The sequence below is a fragment of the Varroa destructor genome, unplaced genomic scaffold, assembly GCF_002443255.2.
Source record: "Varroa destructor unplaced genomic scaffold, Vdes_3.0 BEIS01000003.1, whole genome shotgun sequence".
In the NCBI taxonomy this organism is placed as follows: domain Eukaryota; kingdom Metazoa; phylum Arthropoda; class Arachnida; order Mesostigmata; family Varroidae; genus Varroa; species Varroa destructor.
Window position 1 is genome coordinate 40,777,018 of NW_019211456.1, and position 18,213 is coordinate 40,795,230.

Below are 18,213 nucleotides of genomic sequence, written 5' to 3' on the forward strand. Positions count from 1 at the left end.
GGGGTCGATGGTTTTCAATCAGGCACAGTCAAAGTAGACAGGTCAGAGGATGATTCGGTTACCGCGGATCGATATAATATGATGCTGCGAGGTATAGAGTCGGGTTTTGAATGACCGAATTACTGTTACACCCACGGGTTCCATTGTGTTTGAAAAGTGAGGAGAAATCGTATTATAATAATGCGTTATGCAAAACCAGCATTCGGAATATCGCGAATGTATCGGCAATTATTGTCTGAAGCAATTCGTTCGGGTGATAAAAATCGAAATTTTAGTAAAAATTTACTTATACGAATATTAAATTTGACATGCGTATACATATACGCGTGCCTGCTAACCTAAACTGTACTTTGAAGTCACTAAATTCTTTAATTTTTCTTTAAAATTGGCATCGATGTCCTCCGATTTTGCATATGCTCGAAACGCAGCGGCCCACAGACCCCCAGGGTAGTTATGTAATCCAATTCGATGTAATGATCGTAGCCTTTTTTTCAGTTTGTTGTTGAAGATGCAGCCTTCGAAACTGTGCTAAAAACAGCTGGTTATTTTTATTTTTCATCATTCAAGGAAAATTCAAAGCTCAGCTGTCTCAGATTATCTCAAAAGTCTGAAAATTTATTGGTAATCAAGTCAAATTTTAAGTAAACGTATAGAATCTATATATATAGCCCATGCAGCCCCTGTCCCATTTAACCATATGCTCCCCTATACCTATCGAATAATGTTGCCCGTTCATACGGTACTGATTAGGCAAAATGTTTTCGTTGTTAGATTACTTTGTTTGAAAGACTTCCGCGTTTAGATGGAAACTAGAGGTCATGCATCGACATTTTAAGCGTTCTTTGAAGAGGCCAAATCATGATAGCATTAACTTACAGTTTCAATTCATTATAACTATTGCTGCGCTTACTTACATTGTATTAAGAACAACTTAGATCAAAGGCTTCTATGAGAACTACCTATGAGAAATAACATGTCAAAACCGTGTTGCTTTGCGCAGATGTAAACCTTGGCCAGTGCAAGTGTGAATGTCTTATCAATTGTGTTTATATTTTACCAAAAGCCTTATGCTGTTAAATATGCCGTTAGAAATGGAGTCAACATATAGAGTCCTTGCAGATTGGGATAGATTGACTAGTAGGTCGACGACTGATTCAAAGCAATTTTCTACTAATAAGTAACTTTATTGATTTCGACTTCCGATACGCCTGACTGTTTCCCTTATGTGCACAGACATCTTTAGTTTACGGATCGGGAATGTCAGCGCAATGAAGGCTTGTCTGGTCTACTATGAACTCCTTTCAGAAGCATCAACTTCCCAAACAAAGATATAAGAGCAAACTGAAATAATCTATTATGGATACTTTCCAGATGCATGGACTTGGACGGCGATGGACGCCTATCGCTGTATGAGCTTGAATTCTTCTATCAAGAACAAACCCAACGAATGGAGTGTCTTGGCCTCCAGGCAATGCCTTTTGAGGATGCACTTTGCCAAATGGTTGATATGATTAAACCCTCGCAGGATAACTTCCTCACTTTAGGAGACCTAAAACGATCGCAAGCGGTAAGAACTTATATGGGACTAGCTTTATCTTATTACGCAATTAATCAGGGTATTAGTCACCTTCGACTTCGAATAAACAAACTTCATAAGCATAGAGAAGTTAGTTTCAGTGACGAAGAGACTACCGTGGATAATAGGAGACATTTTTAGGTTAGTCATCAATGGATTCATGCAACCCCGTGTGTGTGTTATTTACATTTAATGCCGGAATTGACCGAAAGCGTAACTTAGCAAACATATTTTCTTACAGGTCGGTGTCTTTTTCGATACGTTCTTTAATCTCGAGAAATACCTAGAACATGAACAAACCGATCCATTTAGCTCAGGACCGATGGTGAGTAAATACTATACACACCTAAGAATTGTTGTATCAAACCTTTAAAATTAATTGGTTATCTCACATCAATAACTGTACTAAAAAGTACGTAAAACAAATCCTCAGTCTTTGTTCCACAGATATAAATTGGTCACAATAATCATCATCAATGTCAGTAGGCCCAGCTAAGGTTGTAGTGCCGACGCAGCATCAGTCTGAATAGTGACATGTCCTAGCAAGTAAAAGCCAAGGGCAAATGGCACGTTTCCTGGATCGGACATGTACTTCATTTCCACTAAATGGTATTGGATGGCAATAACGATACATGCGTCCTCTATCAGCCGCTATGAATTCTCTTCATCGATATCGTAAATAGTCCAGAATAAGTTATTTTTATCAGACATGGGCTTTCTGGTGCAACGTTACCCAATGTAAAATTTTAAACGTACTTCTGGCCGTTTTCACGGCTATCTCAAAAATAAATAGGTGTAAAAATCCCTAAAATTCCATATTTTTTGCCCTTGTGTATGTCGAAAATTCAGATTAGCCCAGGTAATTATTTATAAAGAGTAGAATCAGAGAGCAGGCGTTTAGTAAAGTCGCCGACTTGGTATACGGTACACGAACACAAGATACCTTTACTCTGCCATTCTAGTTGTTAGTTGATAGAGAGTATAACGGTTATACAGAGGGACTGGAGATTCAGCTTTAGTGGTAGTATTAATGTTTCGTGTTGAATTGTGCACCTATCAACCGATTGCGCAGACTTGTATAAATTTGCGCGGTTATTTAAAGAAAAGCAAGCGAATATATGCTATGTTTCCCCTTGCATATCTAAGCGGTACGTCGCTCGCTTGAATCTGGGCTTTTTTTTGCACCCGAGTGAATTTGCTTGTGAATAAATAACGCTGTGGCTATATGCCAGCAGCAAGAACAGAAACAGCTCCGTCCGATTGTTTATTTAAATTTACGGCATGCGTAAAGTATCTCAGCTATATACCGTCAATCGCAGTAGCAGTATGCAGACTCTTGAGGGACGCTTTGTGTGGTAGTTTGCCTGGTCACCAAGAGTTAACGGCTTTTTCTTAGCTCGTAGCCAGCGACCATACACGGCAGAAACATTTAGTAGATGGCCGCTCGTTTGGCCGGTCGACCCCGCGTCACGTTGTAAACCATACGTTATTTACATTTTTCCAGGCCTTTGTTACATCACGTTCCCCTCATCAACCTGAAGTCACATTTCGCAGCAATTAGGCAAATCTGATAAACTTCATATGGGCTAACAGGAGGCCTTTTGGCAATCTGCTGCTGTAACAAAAGGACTATTTTGTGGAGGCCTTCTTTTGCTTTAGCGTTATGCTAGTTCAAAATTGCATAACAGAAGCTGGAACTGCTTTAAAAATGGCTGGTTTACCTTGTTCATTCAATAAGGGACCAAAGGCTTACTCTAATTTCTATACGACCTGAAAAGACCTTATCTAAGTAAGATATATAATATACAAATTTAAAATAGAACAACCGCTGTTAAATAATCACGAGCAAAAATTATTTATTCAAATTATTAAACCATTAGGTTGACCAAATTAACTGATAACAATAAAAGCAAAACTGAAGAATCGTAGAATAATTACCAGCGAGTGTCCTAACGAGACCTGTCCCACGAGGAAGAAAGGTTCTTCTTTTCATTTTAAAAATACGTATATCAGCTAGCATGGTTAGTACGTGTTTTTGTTGTTAGCGTAAATTTGGCCAAGCATACTAAGCAAACAAGGGTAGGACGAAAAAGCCGAATATTTCGGTAAGTTCATAGAGAATAAGCTATCTACTGGAGTTTCAATCAGCCACCAACCCAACTTCTCTGAAAATAAATTACCTATAGCCCAGGTTGAAAAATGATCTGACTATAAGTATAAAAAAGCCATTTAAAAATATCAACAACTAAATAAGCACAGCATATTTTAAAGTAGAAAAAAAAATTATGGTACGTCTAAATGTCTTTTGTTTGATTTTGACATTCATATTTAACAATTTCTATAGTTGATATCCCCTTTCCATAAAACGGTAATCAGGTAGCAGACACTCTGACGAGCTAACGTCTTCTATTGGAATAAGTACCCCTCAACAAGCGGGTTTGACGACTACTACAATGCACTCATGTGAAATAAGTTGCAGTCACTTCCGATAGATGGCGAATAGGCGACTTGGTACTTAAATTAAAAACTTTCAGCTACCCTAATATTGCTGATATCCTTAGAGCAGCTGGCAAATGCTACACGCTGCCGACCGGAGTAATCGTTTACAGACACTTTGGGAATATTTTTTTCTGGTCAACGAACAGAAACTTTAGTATATACCTATTCATAGTAAAGACTATTTTGACTTGAAACTATTACGTAATAACGTGGGCTGAACGATTCGTAAATATTGGCTCTCATAGTCACTGGACAATAGGGAGAACATCGTGATTTGACACCCAATTTATACATTTCCGTATCTGTTTAGGTTTTTCTTGGTGTTGCCAATGTGCGGAAGCATTATTAGACACGAAGATATATTGTAAAAACGACCTTTTTCTTCTTTTTAGTGTTAAATCATCAACAAATAGTTTAAATGAGGCATCTAAAGTGATGATTATTGTACATTAGAAACAGTGTACTTCATGTATTTTACTAACATTTATGCTTAGATCGTTGGTAAGTTTTTCCTACCATATTTCAGAAAGGGGCAATTTTATTTCCACTGCTATAAGAGCCGTTACTTTAATTTCACCCTGCTACGTAGCCGACGTAGTCACACGTCATATTTTCACAATAACGACTATATACTTGATGTTTCTTAGCGAAGAAGTGAGAGGTGGTGTCTAGTGATTCGACTATGGCTATATGATGAGAAATAACCTAGTCAATAACGACTATTCTTAAAACAAGTCCATCTTCGAATCTTCACATGTACATATATATATATATATATTGCCCCACAATGTAGCAATTGGCTGTACATATTAGACTATATTGCTGACGCTGATCTTATACAACCTTTTCGGGAAACCCCTACCACCAGTGTTATATGCATATGATCCTTATTGGATAGATTCGATCGAGCTTCTCGATTTCTATGATTGATTGTTACTGTTATTACAATCTGCCGCTCAATGTCAACGTTTTCATTGACCTGATATTTCATTGCAGGATGGCAAAGCCGCCTGGAACCAATATGCAAAGGAGCAGTATGAAATGCTCATCGCAGCTGAAGAGTGATTGGATCTTCGCCGCGACCGAGTGGCGGTGGCTATGGCGTGTCGACGATGATGACGGCGACAACGACTACTTCAAACCGAGGCTACAGCTGCACCGAAGACTAAGTGAGGCTCAAGAGAATAAACAGTACTATTGGCAACAGCCGGATCGACGATAACAATATCAACAACAGCGACGGCATGAAACACACGGGATGGCAAGTGTTGCACATGGATGGAAAAGAGGAAGGCAAATCAGCGTCTAAACTAACTGAAGCGTCTTGGTGCGCGAACGCTATGGCTGGCGGTAGTTGCGCAGGGGTAAAGTCACAATAAAGAAGTGAATCTTTCCAGCTCTCTCGTTAACGCTTTGAGAGAATCTCATTTCTTGCCAAGGATTGAAAGATTCACGCTTTCGTTCGCGGTAGAGGGATAAAGACGGTGTCAAGGGGGCGCGGGTGCAGGCCACGTAACTCCTCCACCGCCGACGAGATCTTTGTATCTCTTCGTAAAATGCCCCGCGCGCTTCACTTAGTCTCACTCTACTGCTTTGTCAGCGATAGCGCGCTTTCTACGTATTCTGCTAAGCGTCAATCAATAAGGCTACTACAACAGCAGCAAAAAGTACAACGTGGCCGGCCTAGGAGACCTCTTCAGACCTTTGGGATATCGGCGTATGTTGTGTACCTTCTATTTTTGAGAACAGAGTCGTAGTCGCAATAGTTGCTGTTATTGTTGTTGTGTAAAAAGAGGATGATAAGGCAGGCGGGAGAGGCAAGATACGCCAAAGAAATGAGGAAAGCACCAAGCACGTAACTCCTGTGGCACTTCCAGCGATTCTAACGGGTTCTGAGGTTTGGACCGAATGCCATTTCCGCAATTTCACTTTCAAGTGATGCGATAAGGCGGAAACTTCGGTGCAGGCAGGCAGGTTGTTCTATTGTCGAACTGGCACTTTTCGCAAGCACGCCTTGAGACTGATGGCGTCTTCACTCGCGGCAGCAGGAGAAGCCTAAGCTTCGTTTGCGTTGGCTGAATTACCCAGTACTGATGCTACCGCCGCCAATTTGGCTCGAGCGCCTCGTTCCTTCACTAGGTAGTCGAAAGAGGGCGACCCAAAAGCTCACTGGACACAATTTAATGCGGGAATACGGTCCTGGGCCGGTAAGTTACGGACGTCAGCCGCTCTATGTCTATCATCAATAACAACGGCAATGGAAGCTAAAAACGACGGCGACTAAGACAAACGCTTACAGACGCTCAAACACAGGATCTAGTGGTTAGTGCCACGCGCAGCTTTACATAGATTTTTATAGCTTTTAGAAAGTTGCAAGACCTCGTTGCACCGAATACACCGCGGTAATAATGATCGGGGTCGATGCTTTACACGAATTACTGTTAATTGTGGCACCTCCATACGTATTGTTTGTCGATAGTGTCGAGCAGCGCTCTGACCTCACGCGCGAGCATCAGCCGAATTTCCAAATTGCAGCGATTTGTTTACGATCGGTTACCGATGTTCGAAAAGAGATCTATTTATGCTTAGACCTGGCAACTCCATTACGACTCGGATTTTGGCTGGGTGGCCGGGGAGGGATATTGGGTAAAAATGAAGGAAACGGATATGCTAGTTCATATGGCATCAGGCAAAAGGTGACAATCTTCTGCGTTGCTCTATTGTGTTGCTTTCTTTGTATTTTGAGACTCGAATAGCTCCTTTTACGGAGCAGGAATGATCTTCTTTCGTCTCAGAGTGCTAGCCGTAGTAATAATGGTACTAATTGTAATTATGTATTTGCTTCCGACACTTAAGACCCATCTTCTATCCAGCAGCTTTTTTCAGCGCTAATAAGCTGGCATCAGTTGTTGGTGGAACTGCTCGTCTGCACGTTTTTCTTTTCATATTTTTAGCCCCCTCATAGTTCGCCCCCACGAGCCACCTTGCGGGGGTATCTTTTGCCAGTTTTATACTTGTGTAATATCGTTCATATAATGATTGCCTATATACATTATAGCATAGCAGATGCTTGTTATTTAGAACAGCTAGTTACTTTCGTATGGGAAGAAAAGCACGATCTGCAGTTTAAGTATTTACAGAAGAATGTAGATTTATTTCATTCGTTGTGACTACGGCACGACGCCGAAGAAAGCCTGCATCGTGGCCGGCCGTTTTAAACCTCCTTCTTTTGAATTTCCTATGAAATTTGTTTAAGGCACATTTACAGGATTTGTTCACATGACAAATATATAGTAAAATATGTGTAGCAGAATGAATAGTATGCATGACCTTGTTATTTTCGAAAAAGCTTAAAAACTAACCTATTTATTCGGAGTTGTCTCAGATCCGTGCTAATATCCTGAGTGGCGAGCATGATGCGGCATAGTGTGACTGAATTCGTGCTGGGGCGTCATTTTTGCACCACAGTCTGATTGGCCTCAGGTTCCTTACCTGCTTGTCATTGTTTACCGTACAACGCTACTCAATGTAGCATTCAATGTAAAGCAAAGTAAAGAATTAAATATTTTTTAGATTTACGTCCGGTACGAACGGCTGGCTTCCAAAGCTAAACGAAGGTTGTACTCACCTGACTTCGAACCAAAATTACCGCACGTGCCCTTACTACACGTACCTGAGTTTAGTAGATCAGCACATTACCGCTGTACCGCCACAAGGAGAACACATTGTAAATAGAGTATACATACAGGTGCTATACAGAGCACGCGTATTCATTAGCGATAGACAGGCCGTAATGTGGATACGTCTTAAAACGGAAAAAAAAACAATATTTACTGTGCATGTACTCAATGACAACTTATCACTAAGCCAAAAATGACGTATGTTCGAATTGTTCGATATACGGCATCAGCTTGAATGCGATGTTGTCCCTGCTAAGCAATCTCCTTCAGCTAATCACAAGTCCTTGCCAGGACAAGCAATGGTATTTGTTGAAGAGAACGATTCAAGCATGGCGAGTATCTCAGTTAATGCAGGAACAATAATAATGATAATAATTCTTCTAAAAATAACGAGGCCTGATCGTCATCGTAATTACTCAACCAACGAGGCAAAAAATCAATGATGGATCCTCGCTTAAACCAATGGCCTCAGATAGACCTACATGATAGATGTGTATTATCGGATCATTGTTAATACCGCGATTTATTATAAGCGTTATAAATAGTAGACAATACTATATTTATTGGCAATTAAGTAGTAAGCTATGAAAGCGGCCCTAGTGCTTGAGGCGTACTAACAGGATTGTTCCGTAATGCCCGCCCATACCCAACGATACAGATATAGAGGGGGGAAGGTATAATTATGTTAAAAATGATTTTTTCTTCATCCATATTGTGTATTATGTTGGAACAGTATCATCGTCATATATTACTAATATGTTGAATACTATTCACGAAGTTATTTTATATATTTCACTATCGTATAATTAGTAGAGGTAAAGCCAACATAACAAAATACAACTACAAACAATTAGAGTCGGTCTGATCTCTGTAGCGTACTTCTGTCACAGCTGGACAGGTCATTCGGATTTATTCAAGTTCGTATGAGAAATTTCGTTTGCACAGACGCTATAGAAGCTTACGGCTGGTACAAATGTAAGATATCGCTCAGACATGTAGGTATTAGTAAATTATTGGTTTTGATGATAAAAAAATAGAAACTACGCTATACTATAGCATAATTCACTGTTCTGCATTATTTTAACATGAGCTTACATTTTCTAAACTCACACAGCGTGTACTGAAAATACGGCCACAAGATCGGATATAAGAGACCGGAATATGGCAGATGCTTAGAAGCGATAGATTTTCGATGAATTTTCATATTGAAGTACTGAAAACGATAAATAAAATCCAAAGACCGCCAGTTTTTACCACTTCTTTCAGGTCGTGAAAAGATCATATAAAAATACGCAATTATTGATTCATTACGGCACGCACGTAGCTCTAGTCATATCATACGTACACTGAGCGGCAACTAACTGGTATATATTTTTTTTACGAGATATCAAATAAAAACAAAAACAGTAATTAGGTATAAATCGGAAAGATATAAAATTAATAAGTAAAATGTAAATATTAACGGTATGTTTATTGCCCTGCCAAAGTAAAATATTCACGAAGAATATTTAAATTCATATTTTTCGATTAGATTAACATTTTTTACCAATATTTAGCCATAATTACCGTGACACACATTTACCTACGGTCTTATTATACCTACATCATAAAGCTCTTTCCACGCTTAAGCCATGTGAAAACAACGCATAGTGACACAAGTTTTTCCCCTATTTTACTTTTCTAGTAGGTAAAATAATTATCTTAATAATCTTCTAACGTTATTTAAAAGCGAAACAGTAACGCCATAGTAATTTTTACTAACGAATATTTTCGAAAGTTTCAAATTAAAAAAACAAAACCTAAAAAACCCATTATGTCATAGCTGTTTGGCATACGAAAATTTTAACATAATTCAGACTTGGCATAACTCAGGTTGACTTTCGACGCGGGTTCTGTTCGCCTTAATTTGTCATAGGTCAACAACGGAGTTAGACCATCAGGCTGATCTCAAGTTGGCAGGCACCACGAGGTAGTAAAACTTTGCGAAGTGCAATTTCTATTGACATTTACTTATTACAAATAAACGACCCCAATAAGGGTATTTCATTTTTTCGACGAAATGCGTCTTCTCCTGTTAGACTGTCTCCTACCGTTTTACAATTCACCTTATTGCTAAAACTGAATTGTATAGCAGCAAAATTTTCTACCAGCCACTGTCTCTGCAGTTCCTGCAACACTTTAAACCAAACAGATGTCCTGCAATCAATTTTATATGTGTGTATTTATCGATGATAAACTCCGACATTACAGGTTTATCTATCGTTATTGACGGAAGAGAAGAAACAGCAGGACAGCAAGGTGAAATCGACAATAAGGACCACAGCATAATCGCTTCGATTTTGCTCCATGGTATCGAAGGAATTGTGTGTGAACGTCTGCGGCTGCGCGACTTTGTGTTGGTGCATAGTAGCTCAGTTTTCGTTCATTTGGAGACCCACACCTTCTTTTTTGTCGTCGTCGTTGTTGCTGGTCGACGTACTATTCTGCTCGGTCGACTCGTTACCATCACCAACCACTATTGTAGTTCACCCCACTTTCAAATAGCACTCGCCGCAGCGCAATGACAATAATAGACGTACGGCCGTCGAACAAAACAGCTCAGTCGGTTGAACAGCTGTCGCCGGCGCCGTTACCGCGACCACCGTCAACGGCATCAACCAGCACAGATCACATATCATCATGCTTCGTCATCATCCGTACTACCATATGATTACGGTACGTTGTCGGCAGACTAACTCGTTTCTACAAACCTCCCTTCCTCACCGTCGCAATTCCACTACCGTATTTCACACTATACAGACAGCGCTAGTAAGTGCTGTTCCTTTAGCGCACGTTTCCACTACGTGGAAGTCCAGTGTCGGCCACCTGCTAGCAGGACGTCACCGACATGGACGGCGGTAAACTTTTGAAACGTGAAGTACGGCGCCATTTACGTTACTGAAGCAGAAGCAATAGCTGTACTAGTCACATCTGTGGTACTATCAGTAGCAGCAGCAGCAGCAGCCTTAGTAATCTTTTACAAGATTGCAACCGTCTGTTTTTTGACTCCGTTTTCATTATCTTACATTGTTTACGCCATTTAGAAGCCTTTCACTTTTTTGTTCGTCGTCGTCATCGCCGTCGCAGACATTTACGGCCATTCTATGAGCTGGTTGAGTCATCTGATGACATAGCAAAAGAACGAGGTTGCGTGTCCTTACATAGGGCACAGCTATACGCAAGCACAACAAGAAGTTTTTACAGTAGCCATTCTAAGGATGGCAGTGGATAGATGCACGCCGTGTGGAAACACTTAGCATGAGCGGCGTTCAATATCAAAACGATACCACTCTGCCGTCCAGTGATCTGGCTTCATATGGTTCTGAGTCCTTTTTCTTCGAAACGTTACGTAGTGGTCTAGCGATTGGTCAGAACTGCAGGTAAAAAAAGGCAGTATCGTCCGGATAGTGATGGGTCAACAAGGTTCTATTGAGACTCCTATTATATGTACTGTTGATAATCTGGGCCAGTACTAGCGTTGATTGCTAATTGGTGATCGGTAATTTTACCTATCTAATTAGCAACGTACGTCTCTTTAGTTCGTGTATACATTAGATCATATTGATAGCAAATTCGGAGGTGTTTTTTTTTGTAATAGCTATTTTTTGTGCCTACACGATTCTTTAAGGGCTAGGCTTATAACCGACTGAATAAAGCTCGAACAAAGGTAATCTATATAAACTTATCGCTATAGGCATGATTTTGTCAGGATTTCGCACTATAAAGCATAGTAAATGACAAAGTAATCTCATTTCACTAATATGATAGTTTATAGGCAATATAATTGTGCACAGGTTGCCATAAAATACTTTGGTAACGTTGAAAAGAAAAAGAACCACTTGGTCGCCAAAATCTAAAACAAACGAATTCAGCCCTTTGAGGACTATAGAGTGGAATCAACATCCACTGGTAGAAAACATCCTAACAAGCGTATGCTGATTCAAAGTTATAGAAGATAAGGTTTAAACGGACCTTCATTATAGTGTACGATTCCGGGCACTATCGTTGTTCGTGAAGACAAGAATAGTTTAATATGAATACAAGTAAAAATACTAATTTCCGTGAATGTTACTAGAGATAAATAGGACCAACGGGTCTGAAACAAGAATCTCTATCGTTGGTCAAGCGCGGCACAAAGAGTTCGAAGGCTAAAGATGAGATAACGATGGGGCAGACCGAATAAGATCTGGGTCTAGCATTTGTATTTTTAGGAAAATTCGTATATTCTCATGCCTGTTCATAATATCTATATGGAATAAGTAACTTCCTTGCGCTTTCAATTTACGAAGTTTCAGAGAGAATTGGTCAGGCCGTATCTGTCGAACGGTTACGACAGGGCCAAAAACGCACAAGATTTTCGAGCTGATACGGGCCAGTAAAATAGTGCAATACCATGTGTGTAATTATTTACTTCTATTGGCAAAGCCTTTTTAAACAGTCTTAAGCTTAACGTACTCCTGTATTTAACGCAACTGTACTTCTCCTGTCGATGACACCCATAGCAGGAGAGAACAAATTTGTAAGTTATATGAAATTTACCTAAAACATTTCTGCATAGTTCCTTTCTTTGTCTCAATAACCTATTTGAAAGCTGCATCATTCGAGCTCCTTGTCGACATACCAATTTTTTCCTGTCGTCCTGGCAGTTGTTCCAAACAGCGCTTTTCAGCACTCCTTAGCCTTACTTCCCTGCTCATTATAACCCAATAGTGTGCATGGTGGTGCCAGTGACAACAGGTTATTGCCAAAAGGCAACAGAACGAGTCGAAGTCGCGCTCGTTGTCGAAGGCAGAATCAACGACGACAACAATAGTACGAACAACAGGGGCCGTTGCAACGCAGGCTAAGTGTTCACCGTTTCTTACAAACAAAAAAGCGGGGTGGGGGGACAACGAGAACAGCGACAACCCTGCCAAATGAAAAGTGCAAACATCTTACGGCGAAGATCGAAGCTAGTCAAGGTTGATGGACGTATGCGAGAGCTAACGGTAGACGATCGACTGACTGTTAACGCCTAATAGAGGCGGCGCCAGCCGCTTGCGTCTGGTGGCATACAAACGCCATCGGTTATCTCAACTAACAACGAGCGCACATCTGATAAGGAGACGCACACCCTGCGGCAAGGAAACTAGATGGAACCCAGCGATTTCTTGGCAAAAGTGGGACTCACAAGTGTGTGTAATTGTGTGTATGGTATGCATGTGCGTGAGTGTGTGTTTAACCTTATGTACGTTAGTGCATATGTGTCAAGCAGCGTCAACCATAGGTAGCGGTGGGCGTGGTACATCCACCAACCTAAGACCGCGATCACCTAACTCCTTTCCCGCACATACCTAGGGGTCATTGTTACTGTTGTTAAGCGTCACGACGATGTTACTGCTGCTAAAGGCAGTAAAGTTATTGACACTGGTGGTGACACGATGCATGATTCAATTTAAGGCAAAGTCTGGAAAGGCCGAGGCTAAAGGGCCTAAGTGGCCCTTTAGCCTCGGCCTTTCCTCGGAACAAGAAAAGCGGTGCTGTTTAATATACTGGTACGTGTGACAGCTAGTTAGTGAACGAATCGGAAGCTAGGTAGCGCGAAACCAAAAAACCTATCGATGCATGTAGGTACAAATGCGTATTCAGTGCTGCTTATCGATTGTTCTTTAACATTCGACAACGGATCGTATCCAAATTTAAGCAAAAATGCTATTTGTGCGTATTTAAAACACTGGAACAAGCTCTAGCATTTTTACGCATGCCTTGCATATTTACATGTACTCGCAGTGAATCAATATTTTTTCATAAGTAACACTTGATAGGACCCGACAACAAAAATTCTTTATTCAGTAGCAAAAATGAATTATTATTATTATTATCATCAAGGTATGCTGTTGACAAGAGTGACTGCTTGCGGTCAGTCAAGACTAAGTATACAGCAACAAAGTGCAAAAAAAACGGACTCTCAAATCGGACAAACCTCTAGGACTTCTGATTTGGTTGCTAAGGGCAAGGTCATTAGCTCGCTGTTCGTACTGATTCGAATGCGGGACCGATTCATGGTCACTACGACCTGTTTCCAAAAGCTAGTACGCTCCTGTATATTTTATCGAAAGAAGTCCGTCATTTCCTAGTTGAAATGAAATTTAACGTGTCTGTGTTTTTGAATTGAAGGTGGATACCTTCACTCTGTGTTCCCAGTATGACCAATAATGTGACCGCTACAAATCGACAAGCATAAGGGCTCATATCTTCAGAGTTCTTCTTAATCATTATTGCGTTATTGAAATAGACCTTATGTCGCAGCAAAATTTCACTAATATCATAATGCCACAATCTTGTGATAATTAACAGTGTTAATAAAAATTGTCTTCCGTTTGTCCGAAAGGATGCCGGTAAGGGGCATAGCTATCGGGCCACCGTTTTGTGTAAAATTATTAACGTTTACTTAACGATCACTGCTTATTAAATATCAAATACCTTAACTTATTTATTCGACAGGACGGATGATTGTCTCTCAAAGCCAGGAGACCATTGTCATCGTCGCTGCATTGATTCGAAAAGGTAACATACATTTGCCGGTACTCAAGCTGGGCCTGTTTTACAACAAGTTACATACATAGAACATAGAACAATAATACGCACTGTAAAACGACAGCGTCAGGGATATTGTTGAGTATTTCAAATTTTATTGTCAACCCGTGCACACAGACGAAGCCATGTAGATACGTCAACCACATTGTTCTATTGGATTTTTTTAATGTTATCATTGCCGTAAATAGATAACATAGTCAATGAAAAAAAAATGTGTTCTGCTGTGAACAGCGCACTCTTCTGCTTGATAAAAATTCCAAGTCCAACTGTTTTGAACATTGTCAAACAATGCGTCCCACACAAAAATGAACCGGCGTTAAGTAGCCCAAATGCCTCGGCCGCTTTTTCCTGAGGTTATAAACGACGACAAAGTCAAGGGTTCGTGGCCTGGCTTTTTTCCCTAGCCAAACTGGCAGAGCTTATGTGTATTACCAAGGTATAGCTATTATTTGCCTTGGTAAGCGCCATTGTCTTCTAAGTTACTGTACACATACATTTAATACAATGCTTTGAATAGCGGGAAAAAAAGAAACAGAGTCACTCCAAGTTGCTTCAGACAGAATACGGAACAGCTTGCATGGTACAAACAACAATATATGCATACATTACATAAAAAAAGAAGACAAACTATGCTATTGGTTCGCAAGGTACTTGGCCAACGATTAGATCCAACGCTCATAAGCTCAAGGCGATATCGAGTTGTTAGCGTTTGACTCATTCGATAACTAACTCATTCGAGTAAAAGCAAACCCAGTTGGTTGTCCCAAGTTTTGTACCCAATAGATATGGGCGAGTTTTTTGTTTTTTATCCGAATTTGTGAACTGCCCATAGAACTAGCCCATAGATAAATATTCAGGTAAGTCGGCGTTGTACTTTTTGTTTTAAACCATTTTTTTTTTTAAATACTATCAGCAAAAGCATCGTACGCATGGTATATTTTTTCTAGAGGTGAACGTAGCTTCCGAATACATACGGCTATCTACGGGAGCGAGAGCAAGCGAGGAGGTTTGTCCCGATTAAACCCGACCTAGTTGTTCCGCGTCAAGTCGGGGCTTACTGATCGAAAATCGTCCGACGCCTGATGAAAGTGGAGTCCTCACCTATTGACGCTGTAAGGAAAGCAGTCGGAATGGAAAGGCGGGAACTTCTCAACAACGGCGCTCCCTTCTAAATTCGACTCGATTCAAGTCAACCATTTCATGACCGTCGCGAACTATGGCCACAACACTGGCGTGGGTGACCCTACTAGTCGAACAAGTTTGTGACCTTGACGCTACCTTCTTCGTTGGTTTCTTTGCATAGTGTGATTTTCACTTAAAACAACTTAATGTCAAGATTACGGCCGCGGCTTGTAGCGGACGCAGTCGGCGGTTCACGACCACTGGCGCACGAGTGCCTATTGTCAATTGATACCGGCGGGCAGTATGCACGTTACGCGTCTTGTTTCATATCATATAACGTTAACAGGGTTGAGGCGGGGCAGCGACCACAGAGATCCTCGGACGCCCATGGGCCGGCCGCCTGTGACCCACTGATCGAGCGATTAGCTCGAAGAGGTAACCGCCATGGGTGACGCTACTGGTCGATCGCGATATTTTTCTTGTCGACGCGCGAATCGAACTGAAAGCGTATCGCTGGCAAGTATATGATCGCAAAATAGAATCACCGAGCGATCTCTCCTCCTGGAAACAGTTGGCTTTTGATGGTTGAGCAGCCCACTATGGGCGCGCGTAGCTTGGCCATCGTCGACCACTTGTGGGAGGTCTTAGCATTGGTGCTCAAGCGTACATGGAGATGGTCAAATTTTCATAGGAATTGCGAAAGAATAGCGGACTGAGCGACAAATAAGCATAACGGCAACGGGAACATGAAGCGGCGAAGACTACGTTGGTAACATTTGCATTCGAAACGAGAGTTGCAGAGGCTCACTCGAGCTGCGTGCGGGGCAATGTTGAAGCCAAGCCAATATGGAGTCATCTTTCCCTTGAGGTGCAAACAACATACAGGGTCAGCGGTGGGAATTTCAACGGATTGGGTGAAGAGGGAGCTGACCGGAGCGGCCGAAAGCTCTTGAAAGACTATTGAGAAAATTACATATTATTTTCGACGCACCGGATGCATTGCGGTGAGTGTCAAATGTATGATACTGATAAGAGTTTACGATCTGTTAAACTTAAAACTCGAGAGACCGTAACACATGACAGATTCGATTTGCTGCTGATGTGGCATTCGTCGTTTTAGACATCGGATATTTGCTCGTCGTTTTCAATGTTATGTGTCTGTTTTCCTAATTTCGATCGGTTTCAACGCATCAGTTTATCTTAATATCCGGCCAACAACGGACATCGGTCTGATAGTTATGGAAACAACAATAGAGCGGTTCTGGCCCAGGGAACCATACTAAGCCAGGCTTGAAATAAACAACGGTACTTTGGAATCGCTCCGCATTTTTTTGCTTGTAGTGGAAATCGATACTGTGAAACTAGTGCTCAATACCTCCTCAGGATATGGATTGTTCAAGCTCTGCACAGCAAGACACCGTGACATCTTAGCGACTAGTGAATTTTTTCTGCCGAAACTACGTTCTAGGACAGCCTTTGAACTAAATTTTGCTCCTTTGCACACTGGATTACACTTGTCTAGTTAAATTAACCTGACAGGAGAGAGCGTAGGGCGTACATAAGTTGTTGCCGTTATTCTCCTTTTGTATGGCATAACTATCTGCTTGACATAGGTAAATTGTACAATGATATAGCTTATAGAATAGTTCAGTCGTTTATTTTCACAGTAATCCGTCTTAATTTGATACATTTCTGATTGGTTGCAAACAGTTTTATCATAATGTTCATTTGAAACAAGCAAACAAAACCTTATCCCAGAAAGACTGCAAATTCGCTGCGGTGGTTTGAAATAATTTCGTTTCCAGAATTTTGAGCTCCTTATTCAATTTTTTCATGCTGAACGAAGCAGCAACAAGGTAATAATACCTATCTTAAGTGGGCAGTGTATGACACCGCGAGTGAAGGGCAAAGAGAGCAAGACAGGCCTCTTATACAACAGGACAGACATACGAAAGCAGTTAGGGCTTCTGGCTGAGTCGGCGAAAAGTACATTAATGATGAACTTTGTGTTTCGATAACACTGTTTCGCAATGGAATCCCGTGTGAACATGGCTGCGCAACCTTGAGAAGACCTTACGTACACGTCGAGATACTTGGCGGCAGCCAAAACCTTTTCCTCGACTTCCGTAAGAATGGAGCAGTAACAGGTCGTCTCCAACGCTTCGCTAAGGAGCAAGTGTTCACCATCGATAGCAAAATTAACCACAGAAACGAGTATGGACTGGTTTACAGAACAATGGAAGACGGTACGATTTAAAGCAATATAATGCATCGGCGGGCCGTTGAGCGCCGAACGCAGGATTGGCTAGCTGAAAATACGAATACGTCTTGCCTCTTGCGCAGGAAAATGTTTACACACGCTAGATTCAAGTCCCCAATAATAAAGGTGAACGGAGGATATATGGAATGAATATTACCGTCGGGACTGACTCTTCTTCCGAAACATCTGGTGTTCAAACTTTAAATGGATTGCCATGTATATAGATATTGGCCAGCAACGATTTGCTGGTCTGGGTTGTGATTAATTTTTTAGCTACCATCTATTCCTCTATCGAAGTCTTTAATAAAATTGTTTTTACACTAATAGTTGAATGTAGCTATTATGCCAACGAATGTTATAAACTACAGTAGCGGATTGGTCAACTAACTAAATAGCCTGTTAGCCCCACTTCCCGAGTTCAGGATCGCTCGGATTGGAAGGATCGCAGGATGGAAGTTTTG

At 41.0% G+C, this 18,213-nt stretch overlaps 2 protein-coding genes across 5 annotated transcripts in view; both read left to right on the forward strand.

Moving 5' to 3' along the window:
* LOC111247278 (serine/threonine-protein phosphatase 2A regulatory subunit B'' subunit delta-like) overlaps positions 1-9,001 on the forward strand; it is a 44,823-nt gene extending 35,822 nt beyond the window's left edge. For all 3 annotated transcript variants that reach the window (XM_086982206.1, XM_086982204.1, XM_086982205.1), the window contains 3 exons: positions 1,372-1,567; positions 1,818-1,901; positions 5,072-9,001. In XM_086982206.1, coding sequence (XP_086838332.1) covers positions 1,372-1,567; positions 1,818-1,901; positions 5,072-5,140 — 349 coding nt within the window. In that variant the 3' untranslated portion in view covers positions 5,141-9,001. The remainder of the gene's footprint in view (positions 1-1,371; positions 1,568-1,817; positions 1,902-5,071) is intronic.
* Positions 9,002-10,335: 1,334 nt separating this feature from the next.
* The window catches only part of LOC111247209 (uncharacterized), a 39,837-nt gene continuing 31,959 nt past the window's right edge, over positions 10,336-18,213 (forward strand). Inside the window, exons 1-2 of one of the 2 annotated variants that reach the window (XM_086982202.1) lie at positions 10,336-10,470; positions 14,278-14,340. In XM_086982202.1, the coding sequence (XP_086838328.1) occupies positions 14,283-14,340 (58 nt within the window). In that variant the 5' untranslated portion in view covers positions 10,336-10,470; positions 14,278-14,282. Of the gene's footprint in view, positions 10,471-12,674; positions 12,967-14,277; positions 14,341-18,213 lie in introns of those variants that run through there. The other variant, XM_086982201.1, reaches the window with a different exon arrangement.